Below are 20,359 nucleotides of genomic sequence, written 5' to 3'. Positions count from 1 at the left end.
CAGCAGAAGGCCTGGCATCTTGCCCAACTCAGGCTCCCCAAGCTCTCCTTCTCTCTTTCTCCATCCACCTCCTCAAATCCCCCTGGCTGGCCTTCAAAGCCATGTCCAAGGCAGGGGGCTCGTATAACTTCGTATAATGTATGCTGCTCTGAAGCCTGACTGAGAGGAGGCACCTGGCAGAGACAGGGGTGGAGGGAGGGAGGGAGGGAGGGAGGCTGCTTCTCCCCAGAGGCTGCAGCTGGAGGGCTGGAGCCAAGTGAGCACTGAGGGGGAGGGGGAGGGGAGGAAGGACGAACCAACTCCCAGGAGCAGCACGAGCTAAGAGCCCGGGGTAGAGGGTAAAGGGGAGGCTTGGTGAGTGGTGGGGTGACGCTGCATCCAGTGTAAAGCTTGGGGCTGCTGAGGAGGGAGGGGCCGAGATGGGGACTTTCCCATCCCAGTGGCTCAGGAGACCCACCCCCTCCCCCCAGAGCAGCAGGGGACAGAGAAAAGCCATCACTTCTTTGGTCTTTGTGGCGGCTCAGCATGTGGGGTGGGAAGGAGGGCAGAAAGGGCAGAGAAGGGCCCTTAGCAGGAAGCGCCACCTCAGCAGAGCAGGCCTGGCTGGGAGCTCTGGCAGAAAGGTCACAGTGAGGCTGAGGAGCGCCCAGAGGAGAGTGGCCGTAATGCGGAAGTGCTGGCATGGCACGAATGGGGGTGGGGGGTATGGCGCAGTGTCCCATCCTCTGCCAAGGCCCTCAGGAAAGGCAGAGCCCCCAGAGGTGGCCAGTGAGAGTAGGCATAGGGCCAGTGCAGTGCCCAGGAGGGGCAAGGATGCCCCACTGCAACCAGGGCAAAGAGCCTGGCCTTGTCCACACCAGGGCTTCCATCTTTCCTTTTGCTTCCACTCTAACACTGCTGGCTCTGGCAGGAGGGTGTGGGACCCCACCCTTTTTACAGAACCTTCCCTGAAGACCACGGGGGAGCTGGCCCTGCAGGCCAGGGAGCAAGAGTGGCAACAGGCCAAGGGTAGCCCTTACCAACTGGGAATTCCGCGCCCCTTCCTGCTGCCAACTGAAGGGCAGGACAGTCCTCGAAGACAGTTTCAGCCCTCGCCTCCCCATCTGAGGCAGAAGGGGTTCTGAGGCAGGCCAGAGCCCTCCAGAGACATGGAAGCAGGAGGTAGGGCCATTTGGAGAGGCTTCCCCTCCTGTACTGCTCAGGGCTGGGGACAGTCAAGGGACAATCATCCCAAGAGTCTGAAAGCCAGCAAGTTGTAGCAACCCCTACCCCCAATGCCAAACTAACAAACGAAACAGGGAAAAAATGAAAAAATGGGGGTGGGGGTGGGGAAGACAAACCAAAACAGAACCCCCTGACCTCTTGCTCAGGGTGGAAGGTCCAGCCAGTAGCAGGGGCTGGGGACCGGGGCTCGGAGAGCCTAGCTGGGCCGGCACTGCACCTGGCCCTCGGAGCTGTCCTCATCGTCAGAGGCCCCAGCACCCCCACTACTCAGGCCTGTGATCCGGTAGCCCATGTTGAGCAGCATCACCTCCAGGGGGTCTGCGTTCATGCGCCGCTGGTTGGCCTGAGAAGCGCCCTCCATGTCCTCCACAACTCGGCCTGTGAGGTCTTCGCTCTGTGGTGGGGGAGGGGCAGTGCAGGTGGGCTCAGGGCGGGGGGGACACCAGGATGCAGGGGGGAGGCACAGAGGCACATATGCTGAGATCCATGTGCGGGGGTGGGGAGGGAGATGCACAGGCTGAACTATGCACATGGGGGGTGTACACAGCAGGAGATGGATATAGGTGGAGGGAAGCACACATTCTGGGATGTATGTGGGGGTGGGGGTGGGGGCGTACACACACCAAGATACATAAGAGAGAGAGGACACACCACACTGGGTTATACACATACGGGGGGTCCCACAAAGTGAAACACATTGGGAGAGAATACACACACACTGGGATGTATATGGGAAGACTACACACACCAGGGTATACATGGGGGGATATACCACATCAGGATATATATGAGGGGACATACCACACTGGGGATATATGAGGGTACTTCAAAAAGCTCATGGAAATATTTATATTATCTTTCCATTCCATTTTACTATGAGCTCTTTGAAGTACCCTTTATATGGGGAGGAGCACGCACAGGGTATGGGGGGCAGGCATACTGGGATACGGGGAGGGGGGCTGCGGCAGATACAGCACCCCAACCTCACTCTGTTCTGTTGCCAATCCCAACAACCCTTCCTTTATTTTTCTTTTTCCTGTTCCCTCTTTAAAAGATGCAGAAAATTGGCCCTGGAATCAGATACCCCACTTGGCTTCTGTTTTGCCAGCTGGGAAGGGGGTGAGGTGGGGCAGAGGGGCACAGGGCCTCAGGCTGGCTCGCCTGGCCACCCACACTGGGAGTGGAGGGGACCACACTATCCTAAGTGTCTGCATGGGCCAGACAAGGCACTTCTTTAATCCTCACAACGACCTTTTGCGGCAGTGCTGTCATTGCCATTCCAAATGTACAGATGATAAAAATCTGGGTCAGAGATGGTTAAGTCTCTCGGGCAGTGAGTGAAGAGGCCAGATTCAAACTTAAGCCCACCAGAGTCCAAAGCCTGCATAGCTCCCTTGTGACTGAGGGACTGGCCTCTGCACAGCTTCTGGGGGACATACCACAGTGGTCTATGAGGCACCCTTCTCATGAGGTGGGCTGGAGCCGGTCTGGTTCCCCCTCTGCCCTCCTGCATCCCTGTCCTTGGTACTTGTGTGTCTCACCTTCCTATATGTGCATCTCACCTTTACAGCTAGCTCAAGGATATGCTCCTTGAAGGCAGGAGCCAACTCTTGCCCCCTCAAATGCCCACTGCATTTGAAACTTCCAGAACCTGAGAGCCGCCACACAGCCTGGGGCCCTTGGCCCTTACTCATGCTAGCCATCTCTGTGTGGCTCATTTCTCTCCCCAGCTCTCGCAGGCTTAGCCATAGGCCTTGCACCGTATCCCTGCCTTCCTCCCTGCTTGGCTTCAGCCACCCTGCCCACATCCTCACCTCTGGTCGGGGGTTCCAGAGCCGCACAACAGGGTCGATGCCACTGGTGGCCAGGAAGCAGTAGCTGGGGTGCGGCTGCAGACAGTTGACGATGGACTCATCCCCCTGGAGCACGCGGACCAAGTTGGTGGTCTCCTTTTCCCAGATGAAGAAGGAGCCATCGTCAGAGCCACTGACGATGTATTGAGCGTTGCTGGCGGAGGGGCAAAGGGTAGGGAGGTCAGGTGGGGTACTGCCCCTTGGTGTAGGGCAAGGGGGAGCAGGGAAGTCTGGAGCCACTCAGTCCCCACACTCTGAGGTCTGCACTTGACTCAGAACTCCCACACACATGGTGATGCTCTCCATACTGCAGAGCCCTAGTCACTGTTGTCTTAAACCCAGGATCAGTGACTATCTGCCTGGGGCCTCCAAGACAGCCTCCCCCAAAGTACATTATCACCTCCTTGGTGCCAGGATCAGATCTTACACCTCAGGTCTCTAAAGACACCCTCGTCTAAGCCTTCCCTGAACAGTCCTAGGTGTCTTGGATCCAGACCCCCAAATCCTACAGTATGTCCACAGTTCAGTACAGACCTTCACATGCCGTTGACATTTATAGGGATTCTCAATTATTCTCATGTCTCACCTACCCAGAGAAAGTGAAAATATCTACAAAGGAGGGTTGGGGGTGATGGTGTCTGAGATACGGGCTTTGTCCTACAGTACCCAGGGCGTAGATCTGAGCACTCAGCAGGTGTGTGCCAAGACTCCCAGCCTCTGAGGGCTCTTGCCTAGTACCCCATCAGAGGCAGGCTATGAACATCCAGATAAAGGAACCAAACTCTGGCACGTGCTGACAGAGGGAGAAAGAGGCGGGGATAAAGGAATAGTCCAGGCGCTGCACTGGGTACTTTACTTGGAATACGGCCTCATGAGTGGGTGTGGTTGGTTTCATTCATAGATGACGAAACTGAGGCTGACAGAAATGAAGCCATTTGCCCAAAGGGACAGAGGCAGAGCTAGGACCTGAGATCCTTTTGTAGAACATTATTCCCCCAAACCCAACCTCCCCCAAACATCCTGCTGCTAACTGAGCTGTGCCCTCCTCCTCTTCAGGGCCTCAGACCTGCCAAAGAAATTGGCCTCCTTGATATCCGTGGTGGTGTTGCAGTGGCCGCAGTAGCGGAACTGATAGTCATAGCTTCGCTCTCGCAGCACCATCTCGTCCTCTGAGATGGAGTCCTTGCGGCTGGTGCTGCGGAGGCGGACTGGGCCACCACCAGCTCCCTTCTTCTCCTCTGCGGGCACAGATCAAGGAGAGGTAAGAGTCCTGTCCCTCTCTCCCCTGCCCCATCTTTTCCTGATGGTCCTGTTGTCAGCCCAAGTACTTGCAATGTAGGGCCACTTGCCTCCACCCTTACCCTGGAAAATCAGGAAAAGGCTGTGGGGAAGATGCATCATTGGATCCAGCCCCTGAGGATGTTCAAGAGGAGAAATATGATGCCAGGAAGGCTCTGGTTCAGCACCCTGAATAAAGGCCTGGAAGCCCCAAGGATGCATGGATTAAAAGTCTGTTTCTGTGGAGGTGAGAGGCCAGCGAGGGAGAGTGAGGCACTAGCCAAGACAGCCCTGCATGGATGACTTTTATAAATATATTTGTAGCTCTAAGGCAATAAGGACCAAGCCCTTACCCTCTGGAAGACAGTTATTATGGATCCCAACTGAGGCACTGGTCAGCTAAATGACAGGTAAAATCACCAGTTCTCTCAGTTCCTTAAAAGTGCCTTGTTCCTACCTACTTCAGGGCCTCTGAATGTGCTGGTTCATCTGCCAGGAGCTCTTCACCTCCCACAGCTACACTTTTATCTAGTTATTTCTTCCTGCACATCCTTGAGATCTTAGCTTAAATGTCTCTTCTTGAAGGACCCCAGACTGCCATCAAGCCCTCCCCCCAATACTCCTGTACCATTCAGGTCCCCATGGCACTTGCCATACTCCTTATTTCTCCTCCATGGCTTGGCTTCTTCACTAGGCTGTAAACTTCATGAACACAGAAATCCCATCTGTGCTCAGAGCTGTACTCCCAGGACCCAGCACAGTACCTGGCACATGGCAGGTGTCTGCTGACTATTCATTAAACAAATGAATCAATCACGTGGTTGGCAAATTGCAAAGAAGAGAGGTGAGGACCCACGTCTGCCTCTAGTGAGCCCACCTTTCACATTTATAGGCCATGCTACAATGACCCAGTTTGCTCTCCAACACTTCCAAGGTGAGCCAGGCAGGCTTCGTGTGCTCTTTGTGCAGATAAGGCAGTGGGTTCAGAGAGGCCACACAGTTACCATACGGTAGAGCTGAGATTGGAACCCTCAGCCCCAAACTCCATGCCCAAGGCATGTCTACTGCCCTGTGCTGCTGTCTCTCCTGCACTTGTACAAACCTGAACAAACCCAACAACCAGCAACTGCCTCTCTCCCAGATCCCCAAGCAGAGCCACCAAGGCCCTGTCTGTGGGCAGGCGAGAATGCCCAGCTGGAGCTCCCACAGCCTAACTGGGCTCAGCTTCCTCCTATCCCGAGAACCAGGCACTACAGCAGGTATTTTAAATACTCAGCTACTGCTAAACCTCAACAGAAACTCAGTGGGGGGTGTCAGCATTTCCCCTTTTCAGATGAGGAAACTGAGTTTCAGAGAGACCAGATGACTGCCCCAAGGTCACATGGTTTCAGAGTCAACACCTGAATCAGGCCTCTCCAATCCCAGAATGGAGTCCTCTCCAGAACGTCATGCAACTTCTCAAATAGAAAGAGTGACAGGCAACCCCTCCTCGTGCCCACTCACCACCATCATTTTTGGAGAAGAGGGCAGCCGTGATGTCACGGCCCAGTGCATCACAAGCGCTGCTGTGGGCCTGCTCTGGGAACTTTCCTTTGAAGTCATCCAGGCACTCCAGGGCTTCAGCCACATACTTGAGCTCAAATAGGCAGCGGGCCAGACGAAAGTGTGCCTTCAGGTGGCACGGGTTTAAGGAGATGGCCTTGAGGCAGTCCCTCAGGGCATCGTAGTGGTCACCGTCCCTGGAAATGCAGGGGAGTATGGCTTGGAGGTGGGGCCACATAGCAAGCAAGGAGTCCCCACTCAGTCTCCTCTGCTTCCTGTAGCCACCCCAGCCCACCTCTGACAGATCTCAGGGTGAGGGGACTTGGGGATGAAGAGAATCCTGGCTCAGCCCCAGCCTCCCTCCCCAGGAGACAGCATATGTTAAGGAGCAAGCCAGGAACCCTGAGGTCTTGGAGATGGCAAAAACCGGTGTCAGGCTGCCCTCTGCTGGACACAGAGTGCAACTGTGCACTCATTACCACAAGCACCCGCAGCTCTGCAGCAGAAGGCCTGGCATCTTGCCCAACTCAGGCTCCCCAAGCTCTCCTTCTCTCTTTCTCCATCCACCTCCTCAAATCCCCCTGGCTGGCCTTCAAAGCCATGTCCAAGGCAGGGGGCCCTCAAGGACAGTTCTGTGGTCTGGGGAAACCAGAAGTGCCAGGGCAGGGACTTAGGGTCTGACCAGCAGGAAGCAAGCCCTCAGCTAGACCCCCTTCTGTCCTGGCTGACTGATCCACAGCAGCTGTGGCCTCTACCTCCTGGGGCTGGAGGATGGGGCCTGACAGTCTGGCAGAGTCAGCTCTCTGGAAGCTGATGGCAGGGATTGGGAGGGGTATGCACGCCAGGAGCTCCAAATCATCCCTACTCACTTCTCCAACCTCCTAAAGTACAGATGAAGGGAAACAGGAGTGCTTTTGGCATGGGGGTTAGTGAGAAGAGGTCAAAGGAGAAGCCCCACCTTCTCCCACCCTGTGCCAGAATATAGGAGACACATTCCCCCGGCACCCGCAGACTTGTCTGTTCTCCTCATCTGGAGAGCCATACGGATGACAGGAGCCATTCCTCCTTTGGAAGCCATTGTTTTTTTTTTTCCTGCTGGGCTATGGTCTATGTCTAACTGTGCCAAGCAGTAAGCAGCTCTCCCTGGAGCTGATGGCCCCTCCAGCCAGGGCACAGCATACAACACTCTACATGCCCAAAGCAGGTCTGAAGGGATGGGTCCTCTGGACCCTCCTCTCCTACAGCATTCAGGAGCACCCAACCCTTCGAACAGCCACACTCAGACTAGGAACCATCAGCGCAGCCAGTGCGGGGGCAGGCAGGAGACAGAGCTGCTTTAATGGCATGACCTGCGTCACAATGAGTGGATGTGACGGAGGAGCAGGCGCTGTTTGGAAACCCAATTACCACCTGCAAGGTGCCCCTCCAAGATCCTGGGGAGAACCAGACCAGAGACCAGCCAGGAACCAGAGGGTGACAACTCCCACTGCATCCAAGAGCAGATGGCAGCCCTGGGGAGGCTGGCCTGGGACAGAATGTGACATTCTAGGGGTCACTGGCAGGCATGTGGCGATTGGGGGGGAGGAAGCAGGCTGGCCCCAGGGCTCACCCATCCTAGACTCACTGCCAGATCAATCTCCCTGAAAGGACAGCCCTCAGCACATCCCTCTCTTGCTCAAAACTCTCCAGTAGCTGCCCATCATGCACTGAATCCAGGCCAAACGCCACCGCTCTGCATTCCAAGCCCTTCCCAGGCCGGCCCCAGGCTACCTCACAGACTCATCTCCTGCCAGTCCCTTCCAGAACCCTCTGCTCCAGCCAAATGAATTTGCCGTTCTGCAAACAAGCTCTTCAGTCAGTCCCCCACCCCCATGCCTTTGTTCACACCATTTCATCTCCCTGGAATGTCCTTTCCCCACGGTCCCCTCCTCCTCTTCATCTCCATGTCTAAGCCTGCCCAAACTTACAGCCCATTCAGACACCACGTCTTTCTGATACATCCTTGATCCCCAGCTAAAGTGACCCGACTTTCCTTGATGCCCGCAGCACTTTACCTGACCATTCACAAGACTTACTGCTTCTTGCTCCTGATACTGAACTATGTCCATGACTTTATTTCCTGTCCAGAGGCTGGCCACTCTGGAGCACAGAAACTCAGTGACAGAACTGTGTCCTTGGTACTGAGCAAATAGGAAGCTCTGAGAACATGTCGAGGACATACATGGATTGCGAAACCACCAACCTCTCTTAGCAAGAATGCAGGAGTGAAGCTGAGCTCTCAGCCTACAGCCTGGATGAGGGCCACGGCATACTACCCAACTATTGAGACAGAGAGGCAAAACACCTCAGGATGGCCCCCAAACAGTCGTCTCCTGGGTTTGGCTGCCACCTAAGCCCTTGGCAAACTCCTGATGCCTCAGCTAAGGCCTGTCGGGGTAGCATCTTCCACAACCCCCACCTACCATCCTGCTGACTTGGGTGGGTTTCTTAAGCTTCCCTCTCTGGCCTGCCTAGTTGCAGCCAGACGATGGCACACCAGCTGGCCTGTCTGTCTGGGCAGAGCCGTCGGATGCCAGACGGAGCAGAAATGGCTGTGGGCCCAGCTCTATCCATCTCCAGTCCTGGCCCTGGCAGGGGGATGGGGGTCTGCCTGTCTGCTTGCCTGCTGGTGCTGCAGGCAGAAGGGCTTGGGGCCCTGAGGGTCTCCAAAGATGAGGGGTTCTTCAGGACATGGACCTACTCCTTTACCACCAGCCACCATACCCCAGCATAACCCACAGTCGGCTTCACCTCTCTGGGATCTTGTTTGTGCTTGGTCCAAAGGGTCTAAGAGCCTTGTGGCAAGGAGCGCAAAATCATTTTAGACAGATACCAACTGAATTCATCAAACCCCTCATTTCCACCTAGCAAGATTTCACCGCTCCTTCAAAGTGCAAGTCAAGGCCCAATTCTTCTACAATCAGGATTAACCATTCTCTCAACAAGAACTTCCCCAGTGGCCAAAGCACTTTATAACAAAGCACCATGTTGGAGCTACTTGTGAGCATGTTCCACTTACTGTGAGCTTCCTCGGTGCTTGAGACTTCCTGATTAATGGGTCAGGTGCCTGCCCACCATCAACCTGGTGGTGGGGAGAATGCTTGAGACTTCCTGATTAATGGGTCAGGTGCCTGCCCACCATCAACCTGGTGGTGGGGAGGAGAGGCCTGGGCCTCAGAAGCCCTAAGAGGCAGCAGGGTATCACTGCCACCTTCCCTGGATGCCTAGGCAATGTGGCTCCAGCAGGTGCCCTGTCCAGTTACTTTATCCCTTGTCCGGACCAGGTCCCTCCTGTAGTGCCCACTCACCACTTGCGCTTCATGTAGGCGGCAGCTCGGTTTCCATAGAGCATGGCATTGTGAGGGGCCCTCTGCACAGCCTTGCTGTAAAGCTGAATGGCCTGGGTCCACTGCTGGCAGGCAAAAGCCTCATTGGCTTGCTGTTTCACACGCTCCAGGTATGGGGGCAGCTCTACTTGGGGGCTACAGGGGAAGCAGAGCCAAGTCAGACCAAAGAAGGTCACAGCAGCCCCTCAGGAAGTCTGTAGTCCTGCCTGAGGGTTGACCCAGGTTTTCTTGGCCCCTGGGATCTGTACTGCCATCTAGAGGAGGGGACCACTCCTATCCGTGGCCTGGGTTATTAGCTATAACCATGATAGGAAATAGGCACAATTCCAAATACTCTGAGCCAGTGAAAAAGAAGAGGCCAGAAATGAAGCTGTCCTGGACAGGTTTAAGATGTCTCTTAAACTCCTGGCCACGACAGTAGCTGACATCACCTTCCTCCACACTGAGCTGAACCTTATGACCACCCAGACCCCTCCTATGGATCTCTCTACAGAGAATTCTGTTCCTGTCAGGTGCTAGAGATTTTGAACACCTCTGTATCCAAAGGCCAGCACAGAGCCTGGCAGAGAACAGAGGCAAGAATATGCTATAGGATAAGAAATAATGTAATGGGGGAGGCCCATCTGTCTGGAACCACTTTTTGGAGAGAGTGCAAAGCTAAGAGGCAGTTAGCCCCTGGGTCCGGACCCCACCTACTGGTACCAAAGGACTGGAGCTACAGTCTGAGCATGACTAGTGTCCTACTGGGTAGGAGTGGACCACTAGTGGCCCTCCAAGAAGCCTCTTTTCCCTAGTCCCACCCTCTAGGATATGTGCATGTCACGAGGAAGATTTACAGGATATGCCCTTCCTTCTAGTCCATAGGTGTAACTGGGGCTTAGAGGACTAGAGAAGACAGGTGGTCTCACCTGACATGTCCCCTGCTCTCTGGCAGCCGGAAGCCATTGCTGTGAAGGTGTAGGCCGTTGGACACACCATTGGACACACCGTTGGTGGACATCTTGCCATTCTGGACTTCTGGCAGGGGATGGGGAGAAAGTAACAGCAATAACTCAGGAGGAGTCCTCGTTTCTTCTTGGCAGCCCTCCAGCTTTCATCACAGGGTCTGTTAGTTCCATTGTGGCACTATTCTCCCAGGGTAAGATCCATTCCCAGAAAGCAAGTTCAGCAGGCCAGCAGGCAATGGCATAAAGAAAAGCCTGGGCGCCCTCTGCTGGCTGGCAGGGGACACAGCTTCAACTTGGAGTTAATGCTTAGTTAAGGGGGTATGGGGTGGGAATGGGAGGTGAGGAGATGCCTAAATCAACTGCAGGCCCCAGGAAGAAGTCAAGGTGAAGACTGAGCCAGGTTGAGAAGGGGAAGAGCACTACTTCAGGTCCTCAAGAGCCCAGCTGTGGTAAGAACCTGTCTTTTCAGAAGAAAGTGAAAAGGGCTGTGGTGCAAAGCTCTTGGACAGATCCCTCTGGCCTGCTGTTACCTTCCTTCCTTCTATACAGACAGGATTATTTCAGAGATCTGCTCTTTTTGGAGGATCACAGCCATAGTCCAGAGTAAGGGGCAGGCTTCTCAGTAGATGTATTAGCACTCAAGCACCCCCACCCCACCTCCACAGAGATACCCTAAGGGAGAACTTACCCCCTGAGGAGTGGCATTTTCTAGGCAAGAGGAAGGTGTATGGTCGCTGCTTGTAAGTCAAGTCAAACAAATAGACCTAGAGTTGGGGGGGGGGGTCAAGAAAAGAGATGGAGGATGTGGCTGGACCACTAGCAAGGCCTTGGTGGCTCTCAAGAACCAGGATCTTGGAACACAGTGAGAGTTCAGCATGAAACCATTGACCTAGCCCAGGCGATATTTCCAGGAAGCAAACCTCAGGCGAGAAAATCTTCCTACCTCCGGGCCCCCAGGGTGGGCTATTTGATGTATCCCAAGCCCTGCTTGAAATATTGTCATTAATTAGAATCACATGTTTAAGTTGGAAAGGTCCTCAGAGGTCACAAAACCAAATGTCTCATTTTACAGATGAGAAAACTGAAGCCTCAGAGACGGGAAGCAACTTGCTTAAAGTAACACTGCCAGTTACTTCTCTTGGCAAGTAAATAAATGTTATCTATTATTACTTAACATTTATTGAATTCTTATTTTGTTCCAGAACTCTGCTCAAGAGTTTTATTTTTATTGTTATTATTATTTTTTTTTTTTAAAAGATGACCGGTAAGGGGATCTTAACCCTTGACTTGGTGTTGTCAGCACCACGCTCATCCAGTGAGCTAACTGGCCATCCCTATATAGGGATCCCAACTCACGTCTTGGTCTTATCAGCGCCACACTCTCCCGAGTGAGCCACGGGTTGGCCCTGCTCAAGCGTTTTATATGACAAATCTCATTTCACCCTAGAAACCATACTATGAAGAGGCACTTCTACTATCATCATTCCCCTTACAAATAAAGAAATGTAGGCTCAGAGTTTAAATAATTTACCCAAGGTCATAAAGGCAGCATGTGGCACAGCCATGACTCAAACCCAGTCCTGCCTGGCTCCTAACCACTCTGCAGCCTGCCTTTGCACTCATCCCAATGCTACCGTCAGACCAGGTGATGGCTTAGCTCTGTGAAGCCAGAACGCTATTCTCAACTCAGGAGCTCACCTATTCTCTATCCATTTCTTTTGTTTATATTCATGCCTTACCTTGGAATGCCATCAACCGTTTCAGCCTGGGGATGGATCATATTTTGCATTTGTCTCCTTATGTTTATGATAATGCTAGTCCAGAGTAAGTGTTCATTGTTTGTAGAATAAATGAATTTATGCAAGGCTTACTAACTATCCTGACTGAGAGCATACACACAGAAAGTTTAGTAACCTACCATTATCAAAGAACACTTCCCAAAGCTGGCCCTAAACTACAGCTGGGTTGTGTGCTCTGAGCTCTAGGGATTTCCTACTCTGAAAATGGCAGATGAGGAAAACGAGGATCAGAAAAATTAAGAGACTTGCTCAAAGTCAGAGTACACAGCTAGTAAACAGCAGGCCAGCATTTGAAGACGGGTCTGTCCGTTCCAAAGCCTATGTTCTTAAACAAAATACCATACTATCATACATGCATCTAGTTCATTAAAGACAAAAAGAAAAAGAACAATACCAGGCTATGATACGTCTCTGGGAATTCCAATGATACCATGTCACTCCCACTTTTCACTGTAATGTCATTTGCAATGAGGCTGTTGCTTCTTGTCTGCCTCATGGTAGTGGGTGTAAAGTACACAGTCCTGGCTGCTGGACATGGGTTGGTGGTGGGGCAGAACCATCACAGGGCTGTACATACCTGTTCCCCTCCCATGTTGACTAGCAGCTCTGTGCCATTGGGGCTGAAGGTCACATAGGTGGCAACCAGCACTCTCAGACGGTTGTTGTAGTCAGGCAGCTTCACTGGCAGGTGACCTGCAGGGAACAGCCCAGTCACCCTAGGGTGAAGCTCTCAGTCCCCCTCAAAGGGGCAGGAGATTGTATGAAAATAGTCCTTTTGAAAATGATAGTAATCAACTTCATCATAAAAGCAGCTACAATGTTGAGCCCTCATTACATGCACTGGGCCATCTGTTTTACATTCTTTATCTCATTTAGTCCTCGCAACCCCATTTTACAGAAAAGAAACTCAACGAGGTTAACTAATTTGCTGAAGGTCACACAGCTGGTCAATGGCAGAGTGAGAATTAAAGCCCAGGCCTGTCTGACTCTAAAACCCTTGCTCTTGACCACCATGCCATGCTGCCTACCTGCACTGCCCCAGAAAGAGTCAGAATCCAGCTGAGAGTTTGGGGCTAGAGCTGGGCTGAGTCCTACCTGCTACGTAATACTGGGCTGCACCATCTGGAAGGGGCTTCTGCCGGTCACAGAAGGTGTGCACACCTGCTGAAGGGCTCTGCTTCATGCTCTTTCTGAGGGGAAGGAAAATCATATAGGTTAAAACCCTAGCACTACCCCTGGTGAGACCAGACCACAGTTCATGGAGGAAAACCTAAGTCTGTATCCCTGAAAGATACAGGAAGTACCTTTCTTCCTTACCTAAGCAACCCCAAAGGTCCATCAACTAGACAGCTGTGGACATGCATATGGTGCTTTACCCAGTAGGTCCTGTAAACTGTCTGGATCCTCATGACCACCCTGTCATCCCCATTTTACAGTAAGGCTCAAGGCTCATTCCAAGCCATGTAGCATTTGAGGGGCAGCAATGGTCACCTAAATCCACGAAAATAAAGCAGGCCAGACACTCCTGCACCTGTCCCAAGAATCATGGAAAGCCAGGCTGGAGGAGCCACTCAGGTCTGGGACTGCTGTGAGGGTTATGAGTATATTCTACTTTTGTTTTTTGGTTCTTTTTAAAGAATAAAATAAAATTACATGTACAAAAAGTTTTACACATACAAGATTATAATTCTGTACATAATCATAGTAAAAGAACTAGCATGAAATATTATATACAGTGATTTCTTAGAGGTGACGGGATTATGGTAATTCCTTTATTATACTTTTCATATTTTCCAAAACAAGCATAGATTAAATTTTTTTAAATCATGAAATTTTAAAAAAACCCACCTTAAAAAGAAGAGGGTTGAATGTCATGATGTGTATGAAAGAAAAAAAGAAACGGGATTATGGTAATTCCCTTATTATACTTTTCATATTTTCCAAAACAAGCATAGATTAAATTTTTTTAAATCATGAAATTTAAAAAAAACCCACCTTAAAAAGAAGAGGGTTGAATGTCATGATGTGTATGAAAGAAAAAAAGAGAAAGAAAAAGAAGAGGGCAATGAGGGAAAGGGGCAGCAGGTTCCCAGGGACTTGCCAACAGAAGGCTATTCATACCTGTGGTTGTGGATCATGCGAATGTCATAGAGCCTAACGAAGGGCCCACTGGCCCCTACCGCCAGGCAGTTGTTGTCCTGGGGGTTGACGGTGAGGCACTTGGCTTCCACCAGCTGGCCACAGTACTCTGTCAGGTCAATCAGCACCTCTGAGTGTTTACTGTTCTCCCGAAGGTCATACTGGCTGTGAGAGAGAACAGAGTTAGGACCCAGGGGTAGGGGTCTTTGTGTAGAAGGCAGGGGAGAAGCCTAGTCTCTGTTATGCAAGAGGATTGGGAGGGGCTTTTGACCTGTTTGTAAATAATAAGAATGTCAAAAGCCACTCTCATTTCTTGAGTACCCACTGTGTGCCTGGCACCTGTTGTAGGCTTCTCACACATTGTTTTATTCTAACATAACCCCTTAAGGCAGATACTACTGTACCCATTTTAAAGATGTCAGTATTATTGCTACTATTATACTACTATTGATTACTAGCAGTTTGTGAGAATAATCTTTGTGTCCTATGGTCCCTAAGTGTTTTACATGTATTTAATTAAATCCTAACATCATCCATAGGTACCATTAGAACACTGAGGTTCAAAGAAGTTAAATAATCTGCCTGGGATGACACAGCTAGTTAAGTGCAGAGCTAGGACAGCTTCCTAAAACTGAATTTTAATCTTTTTGCTTGGCTCCTTCCTAATCTAGCTTCTTTCAGGAAACAAAGGGAAGTATGGAGGTGACAGAAAAGAGAATCTGGAGATCATCTAAGAGCTACCTAGAAATACCAGGGGCCAAGGCAAGCCCAAAAGTCCCATCCACATAGAAAAGTTAATGGCAAAAAGTCCACCCAGCAGCAGCAAACTCCCACGGCTCCAGACTGGGAAACTTCTTTGCTGCCAATACACAGGTACCTTCAGAGAGTGAGCAGGGACATCACCCATGTGCTCACCCACCTCTCGCCTAGACATCTGTAATAATGTCTTTGCCTTGTCTTTCTAAGCCATCCTCACCAGACTATTCTTGCTAAAATATTGTTTTATATCACTCTCCTGACCAAAAATTTAAAGATGCCTCAATACCTTTAGCATGAGTTTACTTTAAGTTTACTTTTACCAAACTCCTCAGTCTGGTTCTCAAGACCTGATTTCACATATCTCTCCAAACTTATCACCCAGTTTGCTAAATGTGGATCAATTAAAACTACATAATTCTTTATCCTGTGCATACTGTGTTTATCCCTGCCCTCACAAACTCTGCTCAAGCTGGGGAATCCACTCTGCTTTTCCTTGCCCATCCAAATCTTGTCTTTTCTGGCAGGCCCAGCTTATGTTCACCTTCTGCTAGGGTACCTTGCCTGACTGTGCCTACACCTAAGTGCTTAGGATCCTACCCAAAGCCCTAGATGCTTAGCTTCTACCAGCTGGCCCTGGCACAGTCCGGTCAGTCAAGGTCAATAAGTGCAACACAGAGTCGGACCTGCACCTGACCAAATGTTTTCTGTCTTCTAAGTAGTACGCTAGGGCTTTACATGCACTATCTCAATTTTAATGCTCAGACCAACAGGAGAGATACTATGATTATTCTCATTTTACAGATGAGGAAACTGAAGTTCAGGGTGAAGTGACTTTCCCCAATCAAACACTGAGTGAGAGAGCTAGGATTTGACGCCAGGTCTGTCTGACTTCAGTGCCCTGATCTTAACTACTGTGTTATAGTTTATACATGGCTCAAATACTTCTCCTTTGTAACAGGGAAGAGGGCACAAAGTCCTATTGGAACTCAAAGGAGGGGGATTAAAGCAGGTCGGAGAGATAAGGAAAAAGTTCTAAGGTCACATCTCAAGGAAAGAATTAAGGAAGGTCAATGACACCATTTTAGGATGAAGGGAAGGAAGCAGAGGCAAATGTGTAACAATACAGGGCGTTGGAAAAGGGGATGGTCCACTTTACCATCTCTGGTTGGCTCTCCCCCCATCCCAGGCATATGCCCACTGGCCAGCTGTTCAAAAGAAATGTATCAAGGACCTATGTGTGCCAGGCACTATGCTGGGCTCTAAGGACACAACCAAGAACCAGACAGACATGGAATCGGTATAAGACAGTTTACTACTCGTGAGGATACAGACAAAAGAGGATAGAGACAAGCAAAAATTTTAAAACAGTACAGATGGTAATTGGAGTTATAGAGGATACAATTAGGGTACTGAAGCAAAGAATGATGTCTATCTACTTTAGACAGAATCAGCAGAGAATGTGCTCGTGAAGATGACTCAAGCTGATCTCCCTAAGGTAAGAAAGAGTCAGACATGGAAAGGACTGGAGACAGAGAATCCCAGGTAGAGGAAACAGCAAGTGTGAATGCCCACAGGTGGCAGAGACCCCAGGCATCTGAGGTGGTGAGAGAAGGCCAGAGGCCTGGAGGTAGTGCAGGGGAGGGTAAAGAGGGAGGAAGGTGAAGGTGGGGTAAGCACATGTTCCCAACCGAGTTTGTACACAGACAGCTGCCCTGGGCAGACAATCGAGGCTGGACCTCTGCTGGGGGGAAGGGGCCAGTCCTGTGAAAGGAAGCACCACGGGCAGATAGGATAGAGGGGGAGTCATCATGCAGTGGAAGCAGGGAAGGCACAGGCCCCATTCAATGCCCCAGACCCTTACCGGATAAGCCCATCCTCAGCAGCACTCCAGAATGTGTTAGGCCACATGGGTGCTGTGGCGATGCGTTTCACTCGATTTGTGTGGTCTCCAAACATGTGGATAGTCTCCTTTACTGTCAGGTCGTGGACATGCACCTTGGAGTCAGCTGCCCCAGTGATCAAGATGCGGTCGCCAGCGTGAGGCAGGAACTGCTCGAGAAATTGAAGAAGAGTTTGGCAGATGGTAGGAGGAGAGTTGCCCATGGAAGGAGACTAGCCTGGATGTCAACACCCCTTTCCTTCTCCACATTGGATAAGAAAATGAGCCCATCCAAGACAATCCACCAAAAAAACTTTGGATCTTGAGCAGTAGCCTATATGCCTAAAGGTCAAAATCAAGACATGCACCTTTATTTTCAAGAGTGGTCCTGACCTATGCCAAGTTGGACTGCCTGAGGAACCCTCTTTATTTGATCCCTCTCCAAGTAAGAGCTGAGTGAATGATAATCACAGCTGTTAGCATTTACTAAGCATTTACCATGTGCTAGACATCAGGGCAGCTACTTTAACTTATTGATACTTAAAACAGCCCCATTAAAAATTGAGGTTCAGCACTAACATGCAGGACTGTGTTCAAACCCAAGTCTGTCTGGCTCCCACTTGCCATACTGCTTCGTGATGACTATTTCATAACTTCAGATTAAGTAATAAATCAGTCCTAAAGTGAAAAGGATTTTCATTGTTTTAAGAGAGTAGATGTTTTAAACCGGTTCAACTGTTTGTGGAGAACAATCTGGCAATAGGTAACAACGAAAATAAAAACTATTTCTATCGTTTGACCTAAAACTTCCACTTCAAAGAAATAATCCAAAAAGAAAAAAGGGACCTGTATAGAAACACTCAGAGCAGCTCTCCTTATACTAGCAAATAATGGAAACAGCTCAAATGTTGAACCTTGGGGAAGGGCTGAGCATTGAGAGGATACATCTCTATGCAGCTATTATAAAGAATGAGAACCGCACCATTCTGATGAAGTTGAGAACAAAATACTGCAGATGACATCTGGTAAGAACAAAACAGTTGCAGATAGATTCAAATAATGAAAAAAAAAAAAGTATGCACCTTCCTATCACCTAACTTTAAGGAAGAAAAATATTTGGGGGTGGTGTTAGTTGAATTCTTCTCTCCTCTCTTGAGTTCAAAAGATTAAAATATCTTTTTTTTTTTTTTTAATTGTAAAGTTCATTCCAACCCACAACAGGCTTGGGTGGTGGTGGTGATGGGTGTGGGGGTAGGGCATTATTCTGCATTTAAACAACTAAAGTCCCATTTGATTTTATATGTTCACGCAAGAGCAAAAATTCACTCTTTCCACATGTGCTTCTCTAAGGGCTCATTAGGATAAGGGATAGCTAAAATATACGGAATTTAATCATTTTTAGGAACAATCAGTAGTCTTTAATCCTGTCTGGAAACAGCGTATACTCCACGCACAGTAGAAATAAGTGGGAGGGCCGGCCCGTGGCTCACTTGGGAGAGTGCGGTGCTGATAACACCAAAGCCATGGGTTTGGATCCTTACATAGGGATGGCCAGTTAGCTCACTTGAGAGAGTGTGGTGCTGACAACACCAAGTCAAGGGTAAAGATCCCCTTACCGGTCAAAAAAAATAAAAAGAAAAAAAGAAACAGGGGAGTCCTTGTAATGCCCTGTGGCTCCTGCCACACTCGTCACACACTGTAGTTGCCACCAGGGGGAGCGCAAGGGTTAAATAAATACATCTGTAGTACTGATGAACTAAAGAGAGAAGAATCTTCCATGCTTTTTTAAACAGAGGAAGAGGCTGAGAGTCCGTGTATAAGCATCTTGCCCAAGGTCTTACCATTCAGGAGTATCAAGACCATTGACAAATTCTGGTCTCTATTAGTGAGGTATTCAAAGGACAGTGCTCCATGAGTGCTCCCTACCTCAGGGATAGGACAGTTACTATATCTTCGAAAGGCTGTTCTGCCTTTTTCAAATAGCTCTAAGCATTAGACAATTCCTTCCTTCTTCAGGCCCACATTTGTTTCTATGGCCACTAGTCCTAGGTCTGTTCTCTGGGATCAAAAAGGACAAGTCTCACGTCACTTCCACATAACAGGGCTTCAAAGGTCACATGTAAGTCCCCTTCCCCCATCTCCTCAGCTCACCTCTCCACTACAACAAATGAAAAGATTAATTTCCTATGAAAAGGCAGAATAGCTAAAAGCACCTAGCGCAGTTTGTTTTTTTTTTCCTTAAAAAGATGACCATAAGGGGATCTTAACCCTTGACTTGGTGTTGTCAGCACCACGCTCTCCCAAGTGAGCTAATTGGCCATCCCTATATAGGGATCCAAACCCGTGGCCTCAGTATTATCAGCATCACACTCTCCCAAGTGAGCCACGGGCTGGCCCCTTACCACAGGCTTTTTAAAACCCAAACATCTCACTGAAGTGTAATATCAATGCTATAGATTGCAGCTTTCTTTCTAAAAATATTAAGTGATTTATTTATTCATTGTTCATGGGTCTGGGAGACTTTCCTTAGCTACTTCCCTTTTACAAATGAGTACCTGTACCAGCCAGCCGCCAAAAAACCCCAAAACATCTAGCAAAGCTTTTGGCTGGCCAGTTAGCTCAGTTGGTTAGAGCGCAGCCTCATAACACCAAGGTCAAGGGTTCGGTTCCCCATCCCAACCAGACAGCCGCAAAAAAAAAAAAAAAAAAAAAAAAAAANGATTAGTGAGGTATTCAAAGGACAGTGCTCCATGAGTGCTCCCTACCTCAGGGATAGGACAGTTACTATATCTTCAAAAGGCTGTTCTGCCTTTTTCAAATAGCTCTAAGCATTAGACAATTCCTTCCTTCTTCAGGCCCACATTTGTTTCTATGGCCACTAGTCCTAGGTCTGTTCTCTGGGATCAAAAAGGACAAGTCTCACGTCACTTCCACATAACAGGGCTTCAAAGGTCACATGTAAGTCCCCTTCCCCCATCTCCTCAGCTCACCTCTCCACTACAACAAATGAAAAGATTAATTTCCTATGAAAAGGCAGAATAGCTAAAAGCACCTAGCGCAGTTTGTTTTTTTTTTCCTTAAAAAGATGACCATAAGGGGATCTTAACCCTTGACTTGGTGTTGTCAGCACCACGCTCTCCCAAGTGAGCTAATTGGCCATCCCTATATAGGGATCCAAACCCGTGGCCTCAGTATTATCAGCATCACACTCTCCCAAGTGAGCCACGGGCTGGCCCCTTACCACAGGCTTTTTAAAACCCAAACATCTCACTGAAGTGTAATATCAATGCTATAGATTGCAGCTTTCTTTCTAAAAATATTAAGTGATTTATTTATTCATTGTTCATGGGTCTGGGAGACTTTCCTTAGCTACTTCCCTTTTACAAATGAGTACCTGTACCAGCCAGCCGCCAAAAAACCCCAAAACATCTAGCAAAGCTTTTGGCTGGCCAGTTAGCTCAGTTGGTTAGAGCGCAGCCTCATAACACCAAGGTCAAGGGTTCGGTTCCCCATCCCAACCAGACAGCCGCAAAAAAAAAAAAAAAAAAAAAAA

The 20,359-nt window shown here is 49.6% G+C and overlaps 1 protein-coding gene across 1 annotated transcript in view; it reads right to left on the bottom strand.

Moving 5' to 3' along the window:
* Positions 1–224: 224 nt before the first annotated feature.
* WDTC1 (WD and tetratricopeptide repeats 1) overlaps positions 225–20,359 on the bottom strand; it is a 60,627-nt gene continuing 40,492 nt past the window's right edge. Inside the window, exons 6-16 of the mRNA XM_008586296.1 lie at positions 16,789–16,976; positions 14,151–14,333; positions 13,125–13,219; positions 12,607–12,722; positions 10,919–10,994; positions 10,192–10,300; positions 9,245–9,418; positions 5,859–6,094; positions 4,144–4,315; positions 3,039–3,231; positions 225–1,618 (exon numbers count right to left, since the gene is read on the bottom strand). Coding sequence (XP_008584518.1) covers positions 1,421–1,618; positions 3,039–3,231; positions 4,144–4,315; positions 5,859–6,094; positions 9,245–9,418; positions 10,192–10,300; positions 10,919–10,994; positions 12,607–12,722; positions 13,125–13,219; positions 14,151–14,333; positions 16,789–16,976 — 1,740 coding nt within the window. The 3' untranslated portion in view covers positions 225–1,420. The remainder of the gene's footprint in view (positions 1,619–3,038; positions 3,232–4,143; positions 4,316–5,858; positions 6,095–9,244; positions 9,419–10,191; positions 10,301–10,918; positions 10,995–12,606; positions 12,723–13,124; positions 13,220–14,150; positions 14,334–16,788; positions 16,977–20,359) is intronic.

The sequence above is a fragment of the Galeopterus variegatus genome, unplaced genomic scaffold (genome assembly GCF_000696425.1).
Source record: "Galeopterus variegatus unplaced genomic scaffold, G_variegatus-3.0.2 Scaffold109, whole genome shotgun sequence".
Classification (NCBI taxonomy): domain Eukaryota; kingdom Metazoa; phylum Chordata; class Mammalia; order Dermoptera; family Cynocephalidae; genus Galeopterus; species Galeopterus variegatus.
This window is presented reverse-complemented; position numbering and strand designations above follow the sequence as displayed.